The sequence below is a fragment of the Peromyscus eremicus genome, chromosome 10 (genome assembly GCF_949786415.1).
Source record: "Peromyscus eremicus chromosome 10, PerEre_H2_v1, whole genome shotgun sequence".
Classification (NCBI taxonomy): domain Eukaryota; kingdom Metazoa; phylum Chordata; class Mammalia; order Rodentia; family Cricetidae; genus Peromyscus; species Peromyscus eremicus.
The window spans coordinates 81,761,232-81,788,274 of NC_081426.1; the positions used below are offsets into that span (position 1 = coordinate 81,761,232).

The following is a 27,043-nucleotide window of genomic DNA, read 5'->3' on the forward strand; positions in this document are numbered from 1 at the left end:
TACTGGGAAGAAAGAGAGATAGCAAGAACTGCAAGACAGAGTCCTGGTTTCCAAAAGAAAGTTGGGGCTCTGTCATCACAGGTGAACAGGAGAAGCTTAAGTCAGGAATAAAGAAAAAATACATCAGAGATGTACTCATTGAATACTTTGGATTGAATAAGTTGAGAGGTCTAGGGATGTCTTAGTTATTCCTTTTTATTTTACGTGTATTAGTGCTTGCCTAAATGTATATATGGGTATCACATGCATGTGTGGTACCCACAGAGGCCAGATCTAGGGCACTGAACTCCCTAGAACTAGTGTTATAGAGTCAGCTGCCATGTGGGTACTGGGTACCAAACCAGGCTCCTCTGTAAAAGCAACAAGGGCTCTTAACTCTTGAGCCGTCTCTCCATCCCTGGGTCCAGGGATTTAATGCATCATAAAGATATCATCATTCTGTCCTCAGCCAGATTCTTTCATTATACTGGAAGCACGAATTGCAATAAAAGAGTGTTGGCAGTGGAGACATCTTGATTCCTGGTGGTAAGCAGGAAGACCAGCACTGCCCACTAGACCATTCCTGCAGCTGCATCCGTGCTCAGGATGAACACAGCTCCGGATTTAAAAGCTCTATTATGTGGTCCTCATTAAAATGGAAAGACATAGTAAGTGTGGTAAATAGTGAAAGGATAATAAACTAATGTGTAGTGATGATTCCATTCCCTTCAAATTGGTGCTAGTGGGACTTTAAAGTCCGGGCATAGAATTTGTCACTCCACTCATATGAAGTGTAACTGGCTAGAGATGATGCTTAACACTTCAAAAAGAATTGCATTATTTTGGTAGAATGCCATTTTTCTTTAAAGTTTAAAAAGAAACAGCAAGCCAAAGGCTAGGGATTGACTATGAAGACTGACATCGTGTAAAAAGGAACACCATTAGTATCTCATTTTGTAAGCAACTTGTTTTACCACACAGCTGCCAGCATATATTTAGCGATTGCTTCTTGAAACATTTTTACACTTTGACAACTACCGTAGGAGCCTTGTGCTTTATTCTCTCTGAGTGTTTGCTTATGCAACGTATCAGATTACATCTGGAATCCTTACAGCAGATATTTTCTGTTTTCTAACATCACCGTAAGTAGAGGAACAGACTTAACAGTATCCTGCTAATACTGAACACAAATATTTCAGTTATTAAAACCTGAAAAAGTGCTCAAATTAGGTTGACAGAGTCTGTGAGCTTTATCTAAGAAAATAAAAACCAAATAAAATTCCTAGGACTAAAATGCCTTCTAGAAAACTCCAATTTCCACTGGCTTTAATTTTGAAGAGGAGATATATTGATGGGGGAGGGGAGAGAAAACATACATATTTTGTTAAATTAAATATACCACATGTCTTACTGTGAATAAACAACAACAAATACCTCAGAGATTCTACACCAATCCATCAGTTTTAAACAATAGGAGAGTTGAAGTTAAGCCATGATATATAAACATTAAAACAAACTTCTGGATCTTATAAATCACTTATCTCAGGAAATATCTAATTATTTATAATGTTTTCTAATAATTGAGATGACTTTTATTTACAGTTTATAGTTTTAACTACTAAAACTAGTTAAGTTAGATAAGAGACTCATCCTAAATTCTTTTTTCTTGAGACAGAGTCTCATTATACAGCTCTGGGTGTTCTGGGGCTCACATAGCCCTGCCTGCCTCTGTCTCCTAAGTGCTGGGATTAAAAGTGGGTATCATCACTCCCTGCCCTAAATGATTTCCTAAGAAGAAAAAAATAACAAAAAAAATTGTTTTTGTTTTTAAAGAATTCTTTTTTCTTTGTGTATAAAGATTTTAATTCTAGGTGAGTCTTGATTTCAGCAATATGGAGGCAAAGGCATTTTTTATTTATTTACAATTTTAGCATTTAATATACACTGCTGTTTCATACAAACGTTACATTTATTCATCTTAACATTTTGAGGTAGTTACCACTATCGTGTGCATTTTGGAGACAAGAGACTAGAGCAGCAGCAGCAGCAGCAGCAGCAGCAGCAGCAGCAGCAGCAGGTGGAATTCCACGTCCTTGTCACTAGTGGCACACAACTTTCTACCCGGCAGCTCTGAGCTTCAACCTGCCTCTGGCTGCCCTCTCCACACCTCTCTGCAAGATATCTGCACAGCCCTCAGAGAGCTCTACCCAGACCCACACCCAAACTGCACGTTATCTGACCAAGAATTAAAACCCAGTGTGAGGAAATGAGCTAGTGAATGACAAAGGCCAGAGGTGAGCATTTACAATAGCTTACCACAGTCAGTGAAAGCAAAAAATGATTTCCTTGCTAGGGAAATCAAATCCCTGGGTCAGGAAAACCCTAGAAAGTAGAAATGAAATGGGGTTTGCAGAGATGGTTCCTGGCTGTTCTTCTGGAGGATCTGGGTTCCATCCTCAACACTCACATGGCAGTTCACACCTGTCTGTAACTCCAGTCCCGGGGCTTCTGACACCCCCACACAGACATACATACAGGTCAAACACCAATGAACATAAAATAATTTTAAAAAGAAGCCATGGGGGAAGAAAAAGAGGGATTTGTGTCAATAACACACACACACACACACACACACACACACACACGAAGAATGAGATTGTAACCTAACACTTAGGTATTTCACAGATGCATGTTTTTGCTACATGTACACGTGAAAGACTCTTCTACTCCGTTTTTATGTCAGCACTGACTTTGGAGACTTCACAGTCTACTTGAGAGTCCTCACAGCATTGCCTCCCCCAGCTGCTCCAGGAGACCACCGGGTCTTTAATTTCCTGAACTCATGGAGATCTCTTACACCCGAGTGTGGTGCTCGTGGGCACACTCAAGCCTTGGAAGTTCCAGCATTTCACAGGGGAAGTGTCTGGGAGATTACAACACTGCGTCCTCGGTTAAGCATGCGTTAAGCTTTTGACACATCTTTTTCCCCAACCCCCGTGGAAGGATATGACACAAATGTGATTTATTCGGGCTTGTTACACGTCAGGAACAAACTGCTCTTCTGTGCAGCTTGAGATGACTATATATTTCAAGAGTGTACTTATGCAGATGTAGGTAAAATCTTCATTTGTTCTAGAAGTATCCATGAATATGCAACGAACAGAGAAGCGCTCCCCCCCCCCTTTTAATTCCTCCAGTCCTAATGACTAAAGTTCCCCACAGCTATTATGTCTCCAGGGACTGATGACATCATCCCTGTGAGAAGTCACTGGGTGACCACTCTCTCTATCAGGTGGTCACTGCAGCGCAGAGGTCACTTCCTTCCTCTTGAGGGTTTGGGGAGGGACATCCCAGGGTCCCTCAGGGAAGGGCATTAGGATGAGGCAGGCAGCACGCGCTTGCGGGTGTCCTCAACCCACTCAGCTGAGGGGCGGGGCGCTGTCCTTCTTCCTGATGCGGAGACCCTAAGCTCGGGGAATTTCCCCAGCCCCGGGTTCGGTTCGGGCTTTTCCAGCCACCGTGCATAAAAAGGGCTCGCAGGGCTCCAGAACCTCAGATCACACCACTGAGTCTCCAGCCAGCTCCTGCACTCCAGACTCCAACCACACTCCATTCTCAGCCAGCGCCATGGCCCCAGCCACCCGTCCGCTCCTCTGTGCGGCTCTGCTGCTGCTGCTGCTGCTGGCCACCAGCCGCCAGGCTGCAGGTGGGACCCGCGGCTGCCATCCCTGGAGGAGCCTCAGTTGGGCGCAGCCGCCCACAGCCCCGCTGACCCAGTGTCTTTTCCCACAGGAGCGGTTTTGGCCACTGAGCTGCGCTGTCAGTGCCCGAGGACCATACAAAGGATCGATTTCAAGACCATCCAGAGCTTGAAGGTGACGCCCCCAGGACCCCACTGCACCCAGACAGAAGTCATGTGAGTGTCTCCCCCGGCAACCTCTGCCACCGCCAGAGTCGCCCAGACCCTCTTACAACCCCATGCTCATTCAGCCGAACCTCAGGCCTGATAAGGGTCCTCCTTTCTCTCTGCAGAGCTATTCTCAAGGATGGTCAGGAAGTTTGCCTCGACCCTGAAGCCCCCTTGGTTCGGAAGATCATCCAAAAGATACTGAACAAGTGAGTCCTGAGTTGTGCTTCCACTTGACTGGAGTTTTGGTCGGAGTATTGGGGTCTGATTCCTGAAAATTGATCAGGGGGAAATCAAGGTTAACTACAGACCAGACACCTGGATTATTATTTTTATAGTTAACTTTGCCTCGTAATCATCAGTTTGCTCTGGTGTCAGAAAGATACGACCTGCTTCTACCATCTACACACTCAAAAGCCCTACTCTAATGAATGGATGGTCGTTGTGTGGATCCCTAAGAATTAAGTAGAATTAACTAGTGACATTGCCAAGCCTCTTGTCTACTAAGATACAGTACTTATCCCTGACCTTTCCATGTCTTTGAGCTGTAAAGTGTAACTCCTGGTTTGGGTCACTTGTTCCTTGGAGGCTTCTTGATGAAGAACAGAGGTTTTGCAGTGAGACCAATTTGAAGTTCAAGTGTAGACTCTCCTCCCTCTTATCCTGTCTGAGTTAAACGAAACAGTAATAGGTGCTATTTGTGTTTACTCTACATGGGAAGCCATGTCTTCATAGTTTTATTCTTCATATCATTCGGACTGTGCGAAGCTAGTACAATCAGAAGCCCAACTCTGCTACTGTAATTTCAAAGCATCCAGAATGTTTATTGCTAGACAGGCTTAGGTAACAATTCCTTGGGGGGAGGTTAGAGGTGACTGCATTGGGAGAATCAGACAAGGTCCGGATGATGAGGAAGGAGAAAGAAGAGAGCACTGCAATCAGTCTTTCCAATACCTGCTAACAGCACACATTTTCTCATCACAGAGGCAAGGCTAACTGACCTTGGGAGAATCAGAGTGTGGGCTGCTGTACCTGAAGGAGAAGAATCAAAGAGAAGAAAACAAACAGCACTCATGAAGCCTGGATTGTTCCTGATGTGTCTTCCTGTTTAATTATTTATTTATATATGTATTTATTTATTTATTTTTCAATTCTCAGATAATGTATATTTGTTGTGATATTTAAAGATATCAGTGTGTCTGGCAATTCACTGAGATATTTTAAAAGGTCATTTTAATGTGCTAAGTCAAAGTTATTTTACTTACGTAGTTGGAAGGTGATGGATTTTTAAATCTTTTCACTCATTACTGTCTGAGGGAGTGAGTTAGGCGCCAGCTACATCATGCCTCTCCTATGATAGGCTGGGGACAAATGGGGGGACACAGACATGCAGTCAGATCACTTTCAAGGTAGGATTGTGCATGTACACATCAATTTTGTAGGTATTGAGAAGAATAGAATAGCTGTTATTTATTTTCCAGTTTTTTTTACACTATGTGAGCAGTATTTCTGATGTTGACTTTTTAATAACTGTAATGTGAATATCTCTTGGACATTTTATGTCTTCTTTGTAAGGCACAGTGCCTTGGCTAGCAATTATTTTGTCATGATTTCTCGTGTCTTGAAGTAGAGACATTTATTTATTCGTGTACTTTTACAAATAACAAGAAAATAAAATTTTAAATTAAAAAATTCCATGCTTACGTTTGTTTTATACATGTCAGTCTTCTGTTCCCCCGTTGTACCCAAGGTGTCAGGGATGCATGACAAACCATTGCTCCCACAAGGACAGCTACCAGCTGATGCCTCCCTTGTTTCTCTCAAGAAGGCATATTTGATGCCTTTCCAAGTCTATGCAGGATACTTTTTTCCACTAGAACCAACTGGAGGTTCAACACTAGCACACTAGTTTTTGAAATTTTAACAAGTATTTTTTAAAGCTCTCATTTAAATTGTTTTCCTAAGCCTTTAATTATTTATGTTTTTTATAAACATGCCTTGCTTTCCCTCATCATGAAGTGGAGTCTGAACTGCAGTGGTGTGGCGGGTTCTTCCTTGGAACTCGACTTGGGCAATGAAGATGAAACTTAGAAAAAGTGGGAGGCTGAGTGTTAATCAGTGTGAAACCATAGTGAGGGAGAGAGATGGTCTAATGTCCTGAAATGTAATGCTGTTCTAATGTCACCAGATCTAAATGCTCTCTAAGCCAGTCAGTTTTAACTTAAACTTCCCAGACAGATAGGAGCACACTGAACCTCCAGAATAGAAATAAAGACTGTCATATGAGGTAGGGAAAGCTGAGCCCATGAAAATACCCTCTAGACCTGGATAGGAAGAAAGGGTGTGTATGTGGGAACTGGAGAGAGAGAGAGGGGGGAGAGGGAAAGAGAGAGGGAGAGAGAGACAGAGACAGAGACACAGAGAGACACAGAGAAACACACAGAGAGATGTGATTCACTGGGAACTGTCCCTGGACCGTCAATCCTTGCATACACCATGAGGTGTGGCATCGGGGACAGATCTTGCCTCGTGGCCTGGCACTCATTAATAGTATGATTCTTTATGACATTTCCAGACATTCTTACTATTATTTTACCCTCCCCTCTCATTCTTCTGCATTTGTGTTCCTCGCCCCTCCCTAAATAAAAAATCCACATTTCTTCCCCATTTCCTCCTGTCAGATCACTTGTACCAGACTAAATTCATCTCTTTTGATAACTCAATTGTATTTCTCCTTGTTAGGTAAATGAGATATTTTGATTTTTGAAACTATTAAGTGACATGATAATCACAATTCTATTAATTTTTCACTTCAAGAGTTTGATTTGCTGATGCAGACAGAAAGTATGTTAAATATGGCCTAACTGAGGCGCCGAATGAGACAAAGAAAAGAATTGGAACTCATAATTCATTTTTAGTAATTCAGTTTTAAGTACATGGACATAGCATATAACTCCTGACCAAATACGAGTTGCTGATTTTTTGTGAATTCCACTGTCCTGGTAGCTTACACATAGAAGGTGGATTTCAGTAGATCTTGATATGGTTATGGAAAAGGACATAAAAAGACAGACTATTGCAACATGCTGAGACTCGCTTTGTGCCACCATGGGCCATTCTTACAGAAGAAAACCTTCTCCAGGACTAGGGAGATCAGCCAGCAACGTGTCTGCAAAGTGTCTGCCACACAAGCATGAGAACCTGAGTCTGGATCCCCTGCCCCCACATAAAAGCTGGACATGGTGATGGCCTCTGCCCTCCACATGCATTCACACACACATGTACACACATCCACACAAAACAAACATACATAGTACATACACATACACTTGCACACATTCACAAAAAACAAACATACACAGTATACACACACACACACACACACACACACACACACACTTTTTCATTACAGCATCTTTTAAATTAACTGCAGATGTCACTGGATCCTGTAAAACTGCATAGTTCCTCCTCCAGACAAGGTCATGACTTTATTAAGAGTTTTATTGCATCCCATACTTCCTTTCCCTCTTGAACAACACAAACTGTAAAGCAATCTACTTCCTCATTGGCTGATGTCTAGTGTCTTTTTCCTTCCTTTTTCATTAAGGAGGGACAAGACAACAAATCGCTCTGGAGAATGTGGTGCCAGAACCCATCAGAGCTGCCCATGGAGAATTTGCAAATATTCTCTGTTGTCTGCCCGACACAGTTCATCCTTTATTTGGTCTGTTGAAACACTTACAAAAGACAAAGCCTAGCTGGAAAGAGTTCTTATTTCTTTTTTTTTTTTTTCTTTTTTGGTTTTTCGAGACAGGGTTTCTCTGTGTAGCTTTGCGCCATTCCTGGAACTCACTTGGTAGCCCAGGCTGGCCTTGAACTCACAGAGATCCGCCTGGCTCTGCCTCCTGAGTGCTGGGATTAAAGGCGTGCACCACCACCGCCCGGCGAGTTCTTGTTTCTTTTGCTTTGAAATATGGCCTCTTTGGAGAACCAGGCTGATCCTAACTCTTGATCCTCCTATCTCAGTCTCTGAAAGCCTGGGATTACAAAACTGTGAGATACTAATGGAGGGCATTCAGGCTAGTTATCAAGTACCAAAATCCATGTACGAGTGAAAAATTCTAATTACTCAGAAATTCTGACTGCAAAGATCAGTACCTCTCTTACTAGGGGTGGTGGTACAATATTCCTACAGTTCAATCTAGACTGTTTAGTAAATGGAATTATTATACTCAACTGAGATCTCATGTCTAATTATCATATTTATAAAGTTTCGCTGGACTGAAGAAGCAGTTTTGCTTCTGCTGTTTGCTTCTCTGGGTAGGCCTGTCTGGAACTTGCTGTGTAGATCCTGCTGGCCTTGAACTCTCAGAGATCCACCTGCCTCTGCCAGAGCAGTTGTTTTATACTTACACAGGTTGTTTTCTTGGTGATATTACAAACTCCAGGTATTCCGTAGTTGTCTCTCACTAAACGCATGCTGATTATTGTATTAGCAAATAATTACACTTCTGACAATTCTCCATGATCATTTCTCTCAGCGTTGAGTTATTAGTTCAACACTGGGGTCTGTTACACTGATTTCAAATATTCACCAGTGTTAGACAATGTGAGCATCATTAGCTTCACTCAGAGTTTTATTACACTTGTCTTGCACAGCTGATACTTGGAAGAGTGAGTTGCAGTGTCAGTATATTGAAGCATGTGTTTTTTTTTCCCCCAAGTTTATTGAAAATGTTCTGTTGATACTTGAAAGTTCTTACCATAGCTGAAAAGAAACAAAAGACTAGGAAACACCAGGCAAACGCAAGGACTTCCGGCGGTGTTTTCTGAGTCGGAATGCTTGCAAACTTCACCTGAACAGGAATACAGCAGGCTAATGAAGAGCGAGGAAAGTGTCTGGTAGGGGAAACATTAGTAAGGTGTGAATTAGGAAGCACAGGTTTAATTTGAGGTGAACGAACATCCATGATGCACACATTAGCTTCTTACTTGGGTGATAACATGCCTGACGAAAGCAAGCGGGAGTTTATTCTGCCCTCCAGTTCAAGCTGGCCATGCCATGGCAGCAGGAGCTTGGGGCAGCTGCCCGTACTTTATCCGCAGTCAGACATCACAGAGTGGTTAATGCTGCTAGTCCACTCACCGTCTCCTTCCCCATATATTGCTCCCATGGAATGTTGCTGCCCATGCTGCAGGTGGGTTTCTCTGCCTGGTCAAGCCTTTCTGTAAAACACTGTCATAGATACAGCAGGAGGTATGTTTCTATGGTGATTCTAATTTCCATCAAGTTGATAATGAAGATTAACAATTACATTTAATAAGCACATGCATACATAAAGCAATAAGGTTATGTGGATAATTTTATAGATTGTTTCTAAATTTGTCATGCACGTGAATAGAGAATATTTAAAAGATGCAGCATGTTTTTCCAGATTTATTTTTTGTTATTTTATTTACTTATATTTTCATACTCATTTATTTCTGTGTATGTTTCTGTATGGGGGCATGCTCATGCTATGGAGTGCATGTGGAGCTCAGTGGACTGTAGCCTGCAGTTTTCTCTGGTCCCATCCAGCCCCACGGTCCCATAGCCACTTATAAAATAATCACTCAGAGGCTTAATATTATTTACAAACTATATGACCTATGGTAAGCTTGCTAGCTAGCTCTTATAGCTTTATTCAATCCATAATATGTATCACCACATATTCCATGGCTTTACCTGTGTCCCCTTACATGCTGTTACTTGGATGGCCATTTGGCATCTCCCTTGCCTCTGCCTTTCTTCTTCCTGTCCCTCTCTTGGATTTCCTGCCTGGCTATAACCTGACTCACCATAGGCCAAAGCAGTTTCTTTATTTACCAGTCATAGCAACACGTATTCACAGCGTACAGAAAGACATCCCACAGCAGTGGACAGCTTTCAGGAGTCAGTTCTCTCCTACTATGTGGATCCCTGGGGTCAAAATCAGGCCATCAGACTGACTGGAAGATCCTTTACCTGCTGAGCCATCTCACTGTCCCATTTACAAACTCTGTAGTTGCATAATATTATGGATGCAAAAAAATGTATAAAATACAGATCATAGGAAAATCTACTTTTAAATTTATAATACTAAAGATTCTATAAAACATCTATGTATACATATGCATGTCATATTCATGCATATATAATATATATACAGTTCTAGGAATAGTAACAAAATTCACAACCATACACATTCCCAGCACCAAGTTACAGAACTTTACCAGGATTCCCACTCCACTCTGTATCCTCTCAAGGCTCAATCCTCTCTTTCCCTGTCTGTCACACTTCCTCAACCTCAGCTCTCTTGAATTCAGTTGTCTCACACAGGCCTCTAAATTTAACCTATCATTTGGATTTTCAAACACTTCTCCAGTTTTAAGTTGAACTTTAGATAAATGAGATAATGATGCTTTATAGACAAGATTCTACCCAACATTCAGTAACATATATATGCACTTCATACAAGACCTACTCATTTTGTAGAATTTTATATTAGCATTTATTTGAATGCTAGAAATGTGAGTTGCTTTTGGTTTTCCTATTATAAATAATACAAAATTAATAATCTTAGTACTAGTTTCTAGCTAGACATATTATAGATACCCAAGACTACACATAGATATAGAAATAAAATTACTAGTTATGAGGTACGGATTATTAACTTATCTCCAAGTACAGCAAGTTGCCTCAAAAACTATTTTCAAAATGGTTGTGATGTATTTGGCCCAAAAGCAATTCATGGGCGTTCCTCGTCTGCCACCTGCTGGCCATTGTCTGACTGAACATTATCAGACTGTTGGCCACGTGACAGAATAATGGTAGTGGTTTCTGCTTATTTTTTTCCTTATCACAAATGCAGTGTGTAACAAGGATAGGTGAGTATCGTTTTACATCGTTATGGAAATTTTAGATATGACAATTTAGAATTAGGTTATATTTAGTTTATAAGTTAGTTTGGGGAGAAATAGTTGGTGAATCCTTAAAATAATAAATCATTTTATAATCTGCATACAGCCTGTGAATTAAGATCTTCAAATTCTTTAAATAACATTTAAAAGATTTTCTTCTTGCATATTTCCTCTCAAACTTGTCCCTAGAAACTTTTGTGGCTTTTATTTGGATATTGTAAGCAGTGTCTTTCAGATTGCATTTTCTGATGTTTGAACTGGAATTTTTTATATTCATCGGTATTCTAATGATGTATCTGTATGCCCCTTTTAATTTTCTTTGTAGAAAATTATAGCATATGTTGCCAATGGCACTTTCATTTCTTCATTGACTGTCATTTGTACCTTTTCCTAGCTTTACTGCACTGGTGAGACATTCCAGTGCGTATTTGAATGGAGGTGACAAGGACTGCTGTTTGCTTCCCAACAAACCTCTTAAACATTTTGCCGGTAAGTCTATCGTTGTAAGTGTTTTATAACCTTCACGAAGTTAGAAAACTATTTCCCTTTAGTGTATTGTTTTCTTTCAGATTATGAATTAATATCAAACTGCATTGTTCTCATTGTCTTTTACTGCTATTATTATTATTAACCATCTATAAGAAAGCAGACTGAGCAAGCCAGGAGAAGCAAGCCAGTAAGCAGCGCTCCTCCATGGCCCTGAATCAGCTCCTGCCTCCAGGATCCAGTCTTGTTTGAGTTCCTGTTTCTGACTTCCTTTGGTGATGAACAGCAACGTGGAAATGTAAACCAAAAAAAAACCCTTTCCTCCCCAACTTGATTTTTGGTTATGATGTTTCATCGCAGCAATAGAAACTCTAAGACACACACCATGTGTCTCACACAGTAAACCATCAAAGCACAGAAGGCAATTTATCAGAAATAAATTCAATCTCCTATGGGTCAATGTTCTAGGCAAGAGAAATGGGGGTAGTTTTGTTAATCTCTAGACCAGCGGTTCTCAACCTTCTTAAGGCCGTGACCCTTTAATATGGTTCCTCATGCTGTGGTGACCCCCAACCATAAAATTTTTGTTGCTACTTCATAACTGTAATTCTGCTACATTATGCATCATAATATAAGTATCTGTGTTTTCCAACGGTCTTGGCAACCCCTGTGAAAGGGTTGTTCAACCCCAAGGGGGTCACGAGTTAGTTGAGAACTAACTGAATTGATCTGAATATCTGGAGTTCCTTTGTAAGGCAATTGCAACTGGCTTGGATTTTCAAGCATATTTCAAACTAGTGAGTAGTAAACATGCTTACAATAGAGAAGTGTTCATAACAATTTGTTTTGTGTTAATCACAATCTGTGTTTTGAAATGGTTTCTCTATCAATGGAGGAATCTGCTAAAAACAACCATTAACAGTTTACCCACTAATTTAACTGAATTAATTTGTCTTCCTCAGTTTTGTAGTCTCACTTTGCATGCCTAATAACTCCCGGTCTCACGTTTTCTCTAGATTTTTTTTTTTTTCAGAGACTGTTTTCTACATGATTCCCAAGACCAGTGACAAACACTGTGCCTGCTGTTACGTTTGGTAATGGTCTCTATTGGTAGGATGCTGGAGACAGGCTGCATAGAATTAAGAATTGAATGGTGAGCCGGGCAGTGGTGGCGCACGCCTTTAGTCCCAGCACTTGGGAGGCAGAGACAGGCGGATCTCTGTGAGTTCGAGGCCAGCCTGGTCTACAGAGTGAGTTTCAGGAAAGGCACAAAGCTACACAGAGAAACCCCTGTCTTGAAAAACCAAAAAAAAAAAAAAAAAAAAAAAAAAAAAAAATTGAATGGTATTGAATGGTGGATCAAACATGATCAGCTCATAGACTGCTTGATGGCTAGATGACCTTAAGGAAGTTAACAACTGCTTATAAATTATGTTTTCTGGTTTCTTATCTACAGCACACTATGCTCTAGGTAAAGAAAGTCCTATTTTGGTCCTGTGAAACAACTATTCGTTGTTTGGAATCAGAGCTTTCCAATTATACTTCCCTCTAGTGGAAACGTCTCTCATCTCATCCTTTATCTGTTTTTTGCTTACTCTTCAACTCTTAGTTTACAGACTATTTCCCCCATGGGGCTTTTCTTGAGCTCTACAAATATTTTGCTTTTGAAGTGTCATGACAACCACCGCGTCATATTTACATTGATTTGTTAGTGAAGGGAAATGTACAAAGTGAAATGAATTGACTTGCCAAAGGTTATAAAACCTGCTAGATGTCAGAGCCAAGGCATAGTGCCAGGACTGTTATCTACATTTTCATCCATTATTTCCACCTCAGAAAAGCAGTACTCATCTCCACCCTTATGATACATAGTCTATGCCTAGGTAAGATACGTGTCTTCTCCACGTCACCCTAAGTTGCAGGAGATGAAGAAGTCCTGAGGGCTCCTTGTCAGCTCTTTCAGCCTCCTCAGAGGAACATCAGGTACTACAGTGTAGTGGAATATTATTTTAAGGTGTGTTACTTTTGTTTATGTTGCGTTTGTTTAACTCTGTGAAGCTGTGTTACTGTGCCTGTTAAAACACCTGATGGTGTAATAAAGGACCGAATGGCCAATAGCAAGGCAGGAGAAAGGCTAGGTGGGGCTGGCAGGCAGAGAGAATATATAGAGGGAGAAATCTGGGGAGATAAAAAAAAAAAAAGAGAGAGATGGAGGAGTGAAAAGATTTAGCAGGCAGAGAAGGAGGAGGACTCCAGGGGCCAGCCACCCAGCTGCACAACCAGCAAGCCATGGAGTAAGAGTAAGATTTACAGAAGCAAGAGAATGGGAAAAGCCCAGAGGCAAAAGGTAGATGGGATAATTAAGTTAAGGAAAACTGGCTAGAAACTAAGACAAGAAAAGGCTAGGTGTTTATAACTAAGAACAAGCCTCTGCATGTAATTTATTTAGGAGCTGGGTGGCAGGCCCCAAAAAGAGTAAAAACAACCAACAACACTATGGTCTTAATCTGAGCCAATGGCTCTTTGTCCTGTTTTCTTTTTATTGCCGTTGATAACGTAACCACAGTTATTTACTTAGATCTTATCAGGCAAAACCCACTGTTCCCCTCTTTTTCCACTTGGCTTTATAAATTATTCATTTAGCTACCTAATTGAGGGACCTAGACTTCACCATGGACTGAGCCCAGTTGAAGCAGAGGTACCAGCATTTTGGAGATGTCAGTACCATAGGATGACTGCTAAGAACAGCAGTAGCTGTGGAATGGAGCCATCTCGAAGCTATGAGAAGTTACGTGTGCTGTGAATGGCAGAGTCAGAGAAATGCCACTGTCTAAGCCCTTTGGAGCCCAGAAGACCATGAGAGAATCCCAGATGCTGGACACAGCTTTCCACTGTTGGACTTGGGTTTTGCTTTGATCTGATTGCAACTGGGCCTTGTCTCTTCCTTTTATAACTTACTATTTTTTATTTTACAGGAGCCCGGAGACGAAAGACTTTGAACTTCTAAAGAAACTTTGGAATTTTAGAGAGGCTTTGGATATTTTAGGGAGGCCTTGAACTTTTAAAGTGTTTGAACTTGTAAAGACTGTAGGAATTTTAAAAGTTGGAATGTTTTGTATTGTCATATTAACAAGACATCTTGGGGACAACAAGAAAGTCAGAATTGCATTGACACTAGAGACACCATCAAATAGTAAACTATAGATTATTATTTTGATGAACAAAACACAAAGATTCGAAATAGAACACTTGCAAATGGAATTCAGTAGCTCACTCTAAAAAACAAGCAAAAACAAAACCCAAAAAGTATGTATCATGATCAAGTTGGTATCATTCCAGGGATACAAGGATGATTTGACATACTCAGATCAGTAGAGTAATTCAACACATAAATAGAATGAAGGGCAAAGGTCACAGGAACATCTTAATAGGGACAGAAAGGGCATGTGACAAAATTTATCATCCCTTCCTGATGAAAACCCTAAAGAAAATGGTTATAGAAAGATAATACCTCAGTGCAATAAAGGCTATTCATACAGCAATGTGGAAAACAGCATTTTGAATGGGAAAACACTGAACAAGACTGAAAAAAATGAGGATTTTCACTCTCATCATTCTTATTCAATATAATATCTGAATGTTTAGAGCAATAATGCAAAAGGAAGAAAATAAAAAGCATAAACACAGGGAAGGAAGAAGTCAAACTGTCCTGTGTGCAGATTATGTATTCTATACTTAGAAGACTAACAGTCTCCACTAAGAGACTTAGAACTCAGTGCTTTCGTGCAAATCAGTGGGACACAGAAATAAATTGTCCTTTTTTTAAGAAAAACTTTTTATTTTTAAAAGAATTTCGCTTGAGTTCTGTATTTACATCATTTCCCCTCTTTAGTTATAATCACACACACACACACACACACACACACACACACACACACACGAATGAACACATGTATAAATAAATTCAGCCTGTGGAATCCATTTGGTGTTGCTTGCATGTGTATATGTTTAGACCTGGCTGCTTGGGCAGCAGTCTTTTAAAATACACCAATAACATATCTGCTGAAAAAGAAGCAAAACAATCCCACCCGCAGCGCCCTAAGCATAGTTAAATGCTTTAGAATAAACCTAATGGAAGAGAAGGAAGATCTCTACAACAAAAGTATAAAACTCAGGAAAAAGAAAGTGAAGGAGACATGGGAAGTCAGAAGGACATCCCATGCTCATGTAACGAAAATGAACCTTATGAAAATGGCCATTTTGTGCAGTTACTGTCAAGATTCCAAGGGTAATCGTTATAGAACTTGAAGAGACGGTCCTAAACTTCATGTGAAAGTATAAATTGCTCAGAAGTGCTAAAACAATGCTGAGGGAAAAAAAATTAAAAAAGCAATGCCAGAGGGATCACAATGCCCGATTCCAGATTTTACTACCTAGTCATTGAAACAAAATCAGCATTGTGATCCCTCTGGCATTGCTTTTTTAATTTTTTTCCCCTCAGCATTGTTTTAGCACTTCTGAGCAATTTATACTTGACCAAAAAATGCTAACAATACGTGGGAGAAAAAGAAAACATCTATAACAAACAGTGCTTGGAAAACTGGATATTCATAGGTTGAAGAATAAACCCACCCCACACTTAACTTAGCTCTTTGTAAAAACTCAACTCAAAACGGATCAAAGACCTAATGTACAAAACAAGGTTGGGTAAATAGTCAGGTGTTTGCTGTGAAAGTGTGGGACCCGAGTTCAGATCTCTAGGACCTATTTAAAGTTGGGGGTGGTCATGGTCTTTGTAGATTTTGGATGCAAGGTCACAATAAATATTTTGGAAACACCCCCACCCATCCCAGTTTTCTCCTTGGCTTTTCATTCTCTTAACAGATTTTTTTTTCCACAGCAGTAATTTAATTTTCTTTTTTCTTTCTTTTCTTTTTTTTTTTTTTTTTTAAACACAGTATGATTGTTTTATCTAAGGTCTCAGTGCCAAGATTTTCTTCCATGTCTTCTTCTGGGTGCTGCTTTGTGTCTAACTGACTTCCATCAGCCAGACGATGCCCCATTGTTTTTGACAGGATTTTTACAGAACAAGCTCTCTAACATCTGGGACTTTTCGATTACAACTTTCCTCAGCAGGCAGAGAACAGCTCTGAAAGAGATCATACTCCTCACAGCTGCAGCTTGACCTTGGGTGAAATATTTCCTGTTAGCTTTGTGGCTGGTTTGACCTGGATTGTTAATTTTATTTATTTTTTTAAATTGGCTTTTTAGCTTTCTCATGACAACCTCGCTTTGCTTCAAAGGAACCACAAACTCTGGGAATGCCATGGATCCTCTAGAAATGTCAAGGACACCGCAGTTGTAGAAATCCTAAGGTCCTCTTTATTTCTCCCTCTCCTTGATTTTTCTTTCTCAAAGCACCATCCTAAGGGCACTCAGGGAGGGAAAAGCGAAGACCCGAAACAACTTTCCTGCTCCACGGCGTTGCGCGTAACCATGGAGACCACAGGCGGGAGCTGGGCCTTGGGGACCCGGAAGGCTTGGCGCCTGCGGTGAATGGCGGAGGCCCTCCCTGCGCTCCCGCGGTGACCGCGCAGGGGTCGGAGCCGAGTCGCCCGCCACCCCGCGGCCACCAGCCGCGCCTCCGCCTTCTCCGGGCTCCGCCCCGCCGCGCGCCCCGGAACCCTGCTGAGGGCCCCGGGCGCGCGTGCTGCAGGCCGGGCGGGCAGAGCTGGCGGCGGCGGCGGCGGCGGCGGGACCCTCGGAGGCGGGCCGCGAAGCATGGCGACGCGGGCCCGAGGCTTCTTGCTGCTCCGGGGCGGCCTGGGCCGAGGGCCTGCGAGGGTCCCGGGAGTAGCGGAGCGCGCGCGCCGGGGCTTCGGGAGCAGCGGCGTGAGGTAGGAGCCGCGGGAAGGGGCCGCGCGCGGGGCGGAGCGCGCGTGCGAGCGAGCGGGCGGGCGGGCGGCGGGGCCTGCGGAGGCCGGATCGTGGAGAACCTGCGCACCGGGTCCGGGGCTCCGCGTCCTGCTGCAGCCGCGGCGGGTAAGGCGCTCAGGACCGAGGGCGGCGAGCGTGGGCAGCGCGCTTGGATCCTGCCTTTCTTTGTTCAGGTTGTTAGGGTGCCAGCAAGAGCAGGCGCTGTGCAGACGGTTAAGGAGCGTTTCAGTTTCTGTATGCCTTTGTCACCCGCTAAGTCCTTCCCACATCTGCACGTCTTCGTGGTGTCACCAAACTGCATGGTAAGGCTGGTCTCTCCGCCTTTCCCTGGCTGGCTCTTGCCAGCCTTCCTCACGTTGGCCGCGTTTTTGCTTTCGTTGATCTCTTTGGGTTTGGCTGCTGGTTAGGACAATGGAAGGACACGGTGGTGCCCTGGAACATGCCACCCTGCCTCATCTTCCCTGGTCTGTTGGAGAGTCCAGCCTATGGAACAACCGTTCATAGTGTCTTGTCCAGAGCCAGTGAGGTCGGAAAAACTCATTCGTCCACTCTCAGGCATCCCAGTGATGTACTTTCACTACTCTGGCTGGAGACTCACTTGTCCTATATTCACTTTGTGTCCCCAAGGTCCAGGACAACCCTTGGAGGATAATGAGCCATGATGCCGTGCTTATCGATGCTGTTTTTAGTTTAACGCCTCATCATCATATGCATTTGGGTCTTAGTCTCGAGTCACTGAAATTTAAAGTGTTTCCTGTAGGTTTTACTTCGAAGATGGCTCACAGTGACTAGGTCTATAAAGGATATGTGAAAATGTTAGTGGGTCGGATTTCTATTGTTTTATGCTCTCGCTGTGTTGGAAATGCTGTTTCGCTTGACAGTGCCAATCTGCTCTGCCCCCAGTAAGGACAGATTATGTAGGGTTCTGTTTGTATTACAAAATCAAAGGAGTTATCTGCTAACGACGTTCTATTTAAATCATTATCCTTGGAATTTCAAGTTTTTAGCGCTTCCCTCCAGTAAGGATAATCTTTTTGTAAGGGTACAAGTTGATTGATGTCTTCATCAGCTCAGTATCTCTATCGTCCCGTTTGCTCCAGTGCCTACCGAATAAGTCACAAACAATAGTCAGAATCCCAATATTTGGTTGTGCTTCATACACAAAAACACATAGGCATCACCCATCCACTTAGGGAGATTCCCATCTTGTAACTTGTATTTGGGTCTGGTGGGAGGCCCTGGGTTTGAACTCTGATATCACACACACAGAGAAGACATTTAATGGCCTCCTTATAATTAAAAGTGGCCAATACAGTGGATTTCAGAAGGGTGTTTTTCAAAACGTGGTGATAAAAGATATTACGTTGAGCCTGCCTGTTTTCCATTCTGTTTGGCGTAGATTACAATTAAGTGAAAAGAAATATGATTTGTAATGGTTTTATTTTTAAGATAGCACTCATCAAGTTAGGATAAGGTGATATTTTTTGACATTTCTTTTGGCACTGAACGCCATATCTGAAGGTGAGGTTGGCTGTAAGGATGAGAAACACCCGTAGACGGGTGGTGTATCTCGGGTGGGGAGGAAAAATTCGGACAGTGTGTTGATGCTTATTGGTGTCTCTTTTCTCTTCTAGGACCAGCAGAGAGAAGAGATTCCATCTTCCAGAGGTCGCCACTGTCTGCCTCCCCACTCAGTCAACTTTTTTAGTGACACCTTCTTTGTCTGGTCCCTCACAGTGATTGTCACAAATTAACATCATTCCTATTGACATGAAATTTGAACCAGAGTATATATTTTTTTATTGAAAATTATTCTTGAGTTTGATAAACTCCCCAATGATATTCACTATTTTAAATTAACAAATTTATCACACTTTTGAGCCTTTATATCCTTAAATTAAAAAAAAAATTTTTCAATTTTTGTTTTATATTTCTTGTCTAAGTAGACACCTATAACAATGGAACTTAACTAAATATTCTTTACATGGAGGGTTATTTAAGTAAGTTTCTTGAATTTCAAGAAACTATTTTGTAGAATTTGGAAGCTCTATGATCTCAAAATATATATCATTTACCTTAAAATTTTCCCTTTAAAGTTCATCATGGGTTATTTTTGTTTATACATGAAAAATTAGAGCTTAATAATTGAGGGAAATTAATGTCAGTACATAAGCCTTTTTAATTTTGAAGCTTCTCTTGTGAAATGAACTTCTCACATGCTCAAAAGTTAGAAAAGTATATTCTTTGTGCTTAAATTATTCCCTCTTTGTGCCACTGTGGGACTTCACAAATCAGAATGGCCTTGGATTAAAACAGTGCCTAAATTCTCTCTCTTTTTTAGAGGGTTTTCTCTGAAGGCTCCTTGTAAGCCCTCCTTCCTATCACCCTGTCCAGGAGGGCTTCCCCTCTTGCTTTTTTATCCCTTCCAGGTTGTAAAGGAAAGCCTCTTGTCCCTTTAAGGACCCTTTTGTGTTGTCTCTGATGCACTATACTGTCCTGTCTATATATATATATGTATATATATATATATAGAGAGAGAGAGAGAGAAAGAGAGAGAGAGAGATCTATATGTATATCATATATATGCATGCATGCATGCATGGATATATACTTTTTTTTTTCTAAAGTAATATTTGTTTGTGGCCTTGGAAATGCTATGTAAGTGCAAGAACCAGAGAAGCCCTCAGCTTACAAAATATACTTATTTCTCTGAGACGTGTCACAATGTCACCCTGGCTGGCCTGAAGCTTTCTATATAGGCTGGCCTCAAACTTGCAGAGATGTGACTGCCTGTGCCTCCTGAGTATTGGCTTTAAAGGCATGTACCACTATGCCTGGCCAAAATATACATTCTTAAACTCTAAGTATAACCAGGTTTATACCTATTTTCTCAGATTCCCTTAATGGAGCATATCTTAATGTAGGATCCCATAGCTAGAACTGAGGGAATCCATAAACCTGGGAGGGAGGTCACTAATATCTGATCAGTTCAACATTTTTTTCCTTGTAAATGTTGGCAACAAATGACACTAATATTATCATCAGTCAGTACTAGTGAGGTTACTAATACACAGAAATATTTTATCATCATAATTGGTAAGCTACCACAAAACATCATCTATACTCATTACTTTGCTGTTATGGTACTTACTATAAGACTTACCCCTATGTGATCTCAATAAAACTGGCTTCCGTGGTAACTGTGTGTTCACGTTTGAAATCATTCTTCTGAGAATGTCTCCAAAGATTTCTGCAGATGAACCAGGGCTTCTCATGTATAAAATTCATTTCTGGAAAAGTTGATATATAAAACTACATTTGAAATCATTCTTCTGAGAATGTTTCCAAAAACTTCTGCAGGTGAACCAGGGATTCTCATGTATGAAATTCATTTCTGGAAAAGTTGGTATATAAAACTACATGTTGTTTTTGGTCATTACTAATCCTTTGATTTGACTTTAGGCTTCTAAATTGACAAGCTACAAAATTGACTTTGGAATGAATCATACATGATAGACCTTGCTTTGCTTTATTTTTTGTTTCTTTGTTGATTTACAGATATGTGATTTTTGGTAAAATTGCTTCAAGGTTTGAGTGAAGTACTTAAGGTGGGAAGTGAAGTGCCTATAAAAAGGTCGTAAACTTAACTTTCATTACTACTCATTTACTTTAAACATACCCCACAGAAGGCCCCATACTATTGTGTTATACATTATTAGATTTATTCCATATCTGACTTTGCCTTGATTCCCTTGGATATTTTTAACAAAAACTTCAAATACCCATGTTGTGCCTCAAGGCACACAGTGATTAAGCTGAACTCATGGAGACCTTAGAACTGTTTATGGTGGTGGTAAGCTTTTTCATCTTTAGAGATCCTAAAGCAGTTCACTGATGCTCCAATTATAGTTATAATTAAACTTGAGTTTAAAATAAGGATTAAGAGCTTGTCAAGTGTCCAGATTAAATGCTCCATTGATCATGACTAAGGTCTATTTTCTGGTACTTATGGAGGAATCTGTTGATATACAAAAAGTTCGTTTTCTTGTTTATTGCTCTGCTCTGGTTTATTATACATTACACACAGTATTTGTTTATAGTAACCATAGTTTAAGAAAGTTACATTTTTTTTTAAATGTAAGACAAATAAGCTCATAGAAATAGGGCTAACTGTAGATGATTGTCTTCTCATATTGCTCCAGGTTATGTGAGTGTGTCTCCATTATTTAAGAGAGCTAGAAAGTAGAAACATTTTCATAAACTAGCCAGTCAACCCTTAGTCTTACTGTGTAAGGTCAAAGGAGAGAGTTCTCATTATATACATGAGCCAGTTCTGTGTCTTTGGAAGCAATTAAATGGTTTGCCTAACCTGATTATGGCGCCCACTGTGAGCCAGGCTCACATCCAAGCCTTCTGGTTTCAGCTGAGTCGTTTTTATTGCACAGTGCTGCTCTAACACACACCCTGCTTTCTGCAGTGATTTACTGCTTACTGATAAAGTCTCCCTTAGTGGCTAGCCCAGCAACAGGGGGGAGAGGCTGTGGGGAGAGCGCCTTCCTTGGGAACTGATCCAGATATTTCCGTCATTTCAGGAAGTAGCGTGCAAACAAGCAGTCCAGATGAGCTGTGAAAGCCATGTCTAAGGGGTGAAGTTGAGTATACTTTTGATGTGGATCAATGACCACTAAAATTTTGACCAAATTGACATATTTCTGAGAATAAAAAGGATTTTTAAAATGATAAAAATTGTACATTTAAGTTACATTGGTTCTCAACCAGTGGGTTATGACCCCTTGACAGTCTTATATCAGATATTTACATTATGATTCATAACAACAAAATTACAGCTACGAAGTAGCAATGCAATAGTTTTATGGTTGGGGGGGTCACCACAACATGAGGAACTGCATTAAATGGTTGTAGCATTAGGAAAGTTGAGAACCACTGATTTAGAAAATTTGTTCTCTTAGAAACATATTATAGAACCTATGAAACAGAATATTTTCAGTGGTATTTTGAAAGTTTATATCCTTATACATTAAAACAAAATTTTCATATCAGTTTTTAGAATATTAAATTTTAGTAAGACTAAATAATTACTCTTAGTATTTATGACAAATTTGAATCACTTTCTAAATCATGCCCTTTAAAATACTGATAGTTAGATTTTTCTGGGAAAAGTTAAGGCATATACTTAATTTTAAAAGGAAATTTCTTGGCAGTAGTCTTACAAGTTTCAATTTGAACTATTTTCTTTTGACAAAAAGTAGTAATTTTTGTTTTAAAATTATTTCGTCTAAGATGCTAAAGCACTGTTAAGCTCAGCTCAAACTACTAAATGGAAGAGTCTCAATCTTGATTTCGTATTAAAATATAAAGATATTGCTGTTTACATAATTCACAGATGCCTTCTGTATTAGTTAGGGTTTCTATTGCTGGGAAGAGCCACAGCAACTCTTGTAAAGGAAAACATTTAATTGTGGTAACTCACTTGTAGTTCAGAGTTTATTCCTTTATTGTTATGGTGGGATGCAAAGCAGAATGCAGGCAGACACGGTGCTAGAGAAGGAGCTGAGTTCTTGCATCTTGACTCACAGGCAGCAGGAAGTGGTCTGAAACACTGAGAGGTATCTTGAGCATATATGAGACCTCAATGTTCACCTCCAGAGTGACACTCGTCCTCCAACAAGGCCACACCTCCTAATAGTGCCACTTCCTTTGGGGGCCATTTTCTTTCAAGCCACTACAATGTCTGTCTTCTTTTGGAGTGTCCTTGCTCCACAGTAATGATATAAAATCATCATCAAAGAGTAGATGGAGAGAAACTGGGAGGAGTAGAGGGAGGGGAAACTTTATTCAGATTATATTGAGTGAGAAAAGAATCTATGTTTATTAAAAGGGAAAAGAGAAACAACAAAAAATGTCATCACATAAGCTGATGGATTTTAAAACAACTATCATATTTAGATATAGTAAAATTATTTTCTCAACTTCATTTTCATGTATTACAAAGTATAAACTAAATGAAAAACTTGAGCTCACTCATTCAATATTTTTTTCTCATAACATTTAAATTGGGATTGCAGAAGGCTCCATTTATCCATAGCTTCACTTTGCATGACTTCAGTTACCTGAAAGTATTCCAGAATTAAGCATGTTTTAAATAGCATGCCATTTTAAATAGTATGACGTAATATTGCACCATCTTTCTTTACCCCATTCTAGATGGAAACCATCCATTTGTTCAGAGCGTTTGTACTGTTTATGCTACCTACACATCATTTGTTGAGAAGCTGACTCAGCTATAAGTTGTGCTACAGCAGTACTTTTTTTTTTCACCTATATACAGAGTTTGGGGCCTTTGTGGTTTCAGAATCTGGTGGGAAGATGGGCTATTGTATAGGTATACACATTTACTAAGGTTGCCATAAATGAAATTAAACTATAGGAATCTAACGTTAACACTCCCATAAACTAGAAGTCGGATACGAAGTTAAGGTGGCGCTGTGCACCGGGTTTTGCTAGCAGTCCTGGGCATTCTTTAGGTTGTGTTTGCACTACTCAAATCTTTCCCTCTGTCATCACTTGGCTCTCTTCCTCCAGTGTTGCACGTGATATCCTGTATGTCTATTCTTGAAAGGTCAGCAGTCGTACTGGACTAAGGATCTTCTCTGTTCTGAGAAGGGGTTACATCCTAGACACACAAGCAAAGACACACACAAAACGATCGTACTTCCAAATACAGTCATATCCACAGGGACTAGAATCGAGGAGTTAGCATATTTTTTCAGAAGGAACAGATTTATGCACAATATAATTTCAAAATTACTTGCATACTGAGTTACCACTTAATTAGTTTAGTTCTTTGGTTCATGAGGGGTAAGTTTCTGTTTATAAACTTTTCTTTCATTGATTGCAATTTGCCTAAAACTTCAAGGCAAAGGTGCCTTCTCTCTTTGGTCCACTTGTTGATTATATTGGTTAACAATTTCTGTCAGATTTTAAATAAAATGTAACCATTGTAGGTATAATAAACTGATTTTTAAAATAATTCTTCAAATCCTTATCATTTCTGAAATCTGATTGCAGACATTAAACAAGAGTGATTATTCTATGATAAAATATTTTTGTGTTAGATATAAATTTTATTACTAGTTTTAAAATTTAATTATAACCATTATTTTTATATGTACAATATGTGTTGTGTTATGGATTTATACTTCAGTTGATGGATTATTATAGTTTATTTTCATATAGTTATGAATAGCCTGTGTATTCAGTGAAGAATTTTGAGCACATTTAGTCAAAAGTTTCTTCAAATTGCAAGGAACAATTTATACAAGGGAATGAATCCTGTTTTGGGAACAATGGAGGCCCAAATCAGTGGCTCTTACCTGTGGCTTTGAAGAGCCAAGTGTAGATTTTTCAACAAAACAAAGTTTATAAGCAACTTACAGAATAACCTGCCCCTCAAACCTGACAAGTCTTTGGATATCCAGTCTGTCTGCACAACTGTGTCTTGCCATCTAAGAAAGGAAAAGTGCAAATTCTAGAGGCAAAGATAGTTGAATTTCACTTTAAGTTTTTTTTGTTTTTTTTTTTTTAAAAAAAACAACAACTACAAAATAAGTGAGGATATAACCAGTATTCTGGCAATATCTTCCACTTAGGTTCACAAAGAGCAGTTTTGAATGAGCAAAGGGTGTTGGCATCGACAAGATAGCAGAATAGATCTGTTCAGTGCTTCTCTCACAGAATCAATGTGAACAACCTTCCATAGCTGAAAATACCTTTGTAAATACTGAGGAATCCAGTGAAAGAGTGAAGTGCCATGATATATCCTCAGAATAGAAAAAGGTGCATTGAAGAGGGTAAGGACAATTTTATGTTATCTGTATAGTTGCCCATCCATCAAACTCCAGCGGAACAACATGAGGATGGAGGATTGAAGGCAGCACCCAGTCTTGTTGCTAACCCCAGTAATATGCCTGGTGTCTTAGGGTTTCTATTGCTGTGAAGAGACACTATGATCACAACAATTCTTAAAAAGGGAAAACATTTAATTGGCGGGGGAAGTGGCTTACATTTTCATGGTGGGACATGGTGATGTGCAAGCAGACATGGTGCTGGAGCAGGAGCTAATACATGTTAACTTACAGGCAACAAGAAGTGGTCTAACTAGGAGTAGTTTGAGCATAGGAGACCTCAAAGCCCGCCCCCACAGTGACACACTTCCTCCAACAAGGCCACGCCTACTTCAATAAGCCAACACCTTCTAATCCATTCCCTATGAGCTTATGGGGGCCAATTACATTCAAACTACCAAATTCTATTTCCTAGCCCCCATAAGCTTGTAACAATATCATAATACAAAATGCGTTTAGTCCAACTTCAAAATTCTCCATAATCTATCACTGTCTCAGCAATGTTTAAAAAGTCAAAGTCTCTTCTGAGATTCATGCCATCTCTGTAATACCCTATAAAAACAACAACAACAACAACAACAACAAAACCAGATCACATACTTCCAACATATAATGGCACAGGCTATACATTACCATTCTAAAACATAGGGAAGGGAACATAGTAAGGAAATATTGGACCCAAGCAAGACCAAAAACCAGCTGAGCAAACTCCCATCTCTGCATCTCCATGTCTGATGTCAAAAGTGCTCTTCTGATCTCCAGCTCCTTTCAGCTTTGTTGACTGCTGCACATATCTTTCTCTTGAACTGGTTCTACTCCCTTAGCAGCTTTCCTAGGTAGGTATCCCACAACTCTGGCATTTCCAACATCTTGGGATCTTCAAGGCAATCCAGGCTTCTCCTTCACAGCTTTACACAATGGCCTCTCTGGGCCTCCATTCAGGGCACCCCCAACACATGCCTCACTTTAGTGGCTTTCGTTAGCCATGGAGGGAGATATCCATATCCACTTTCTTCTATCCTTGACTCTAAACCCACAACCATGTGGCTGAAGCTGCCAAGTTCTGCTGCTCACTGGGGCTGAAACATGTCCCCCCTTGTTCAATTACATCTTTACTAGTTTTCTGTTTTCAGTGGTTTCCTTCACTGCCTAAGCTTGGCTGTCCTAGAACTTGATCTGTAGACCAGGAAGGCCTCAAATTGAGAGATCTGCTAGCCTCTGCCTTCTGAGTGCTGGGATTAAAGGCATGCACCACAAACACCCAGCTCTAAGCTTTTCTTTAATTCCTTTTCACAAGTTGAAAACCTAGCTGGGTGGGATCTTGTACTGAGGTCATCACTCCTTTATTCCATTTTTTAATCTGTTTCTTTCTTTGAACACAGAGTTTAGCTCCATTCTACTTCCTGGTTCTCCTTTTCTCTTCAAATTATACATTTTGTATTTTTACTTTCTCAGCTTGCTCCTTTTCTTTATCAATCTTCATAAGAGTGACTGATAAAAACCATATGCCAGAGTCAATACTAGGCTATTTTGAAATTTCCTTTGCCAATGGAATTAACCTTCACTTTAGTTTCAGGAAGACGTTTTGCACAAAGGCAAAAGGCAGCCACATTCTTCACCAAAATGTACCAAGAACAATCTCTAGGCAACATATTAAAATTCTTCTCTATCAATTCCCCAGGGTCCAAGGGGGCTTTGCCATGTCCAGTGTGGAATATTAGGGAAAAAAAAATCTGTGTACACTATGTTCTTAATGTCTGTTAACTTTATTCCTCTAAGACAAAATTCTATCAATTCAGCTATAGTTCCACCAGCCATTCAAGGCAGGAATAACTCTAGACATACCAAGCTCTATATCCATCTACTTTAT

The 27,043-nt window shown here is 40.3% G+C and overlaps 2 protein-coding genes across 2 annotated transcripts in view; both read left to right on the forward strand.

The window, feature by feature from the left end:
• Window positions 1-3,606: 3,606 nt before the first annotated feature.
• LOC131920765 (C-X-C motif chemokine 2-like) lies at window positions 3,607-5,508 on the forward strand. Its single transcript, XM_059275222.1, has 4 exons — window positions 3,607-3,685; window positions 3,772-3,895; window positions 4,012-4,095; window positions 4,871-5,508. The coding sequence occupies exons 1-4, from the start codon at window positions 3,607-3,609 to the stop codon at window positions 4,884-4,886; spliced, it is 303 nt and encodes a 100-aa protein (XP_059131205.1). The 3' UTR covers window positions 4,887-5,508.
• An 11,584-nt stretch (window positions 5,509-17,092) lies between these two features.
• Window positions 17,093-27,043, forward strand: part of Mthfd2l (methylenetetrahydrofolate dehydrogenase (NADP+ dependent) 2 like) — a 102,532-nt gene continuing 92,581 nt past the window's right edge. The window contains exon 1 of the mRNA XM_059275224.1: window positions 17,093-17,208. Within this exon, the coding sequence (XP_059131207.1) occupies window positions 17,093-17,208 (116 nt within the window). The remainder of the gene's footprint in view (window positions 17,209-27,043) is intronic.

Coding starts and splice junctions, on each gene's coding strand:
- LOC131920765 (XM_059275222.1), top strand. CDS start 3,607: ATGGCCCCAGCCACCCGTCCGCTCCTCTGTGCGGCTCTGCTGCTGCTG. Junction 3,686..3,771: donor CACCAGCCGCCAGGCTGCAG/GTGGGACCCGCG, acceptor CTTTTCCCACAG/GAGCGGTTTTGGCCACTGAG. Junction 3,896..4,011: donor TGCACCCAGACAGAAGTCAT/GTGAGTGTCTCC, acceptor TTCTCTCTGCAG/AGCTATTCTCAAGGATGGTC.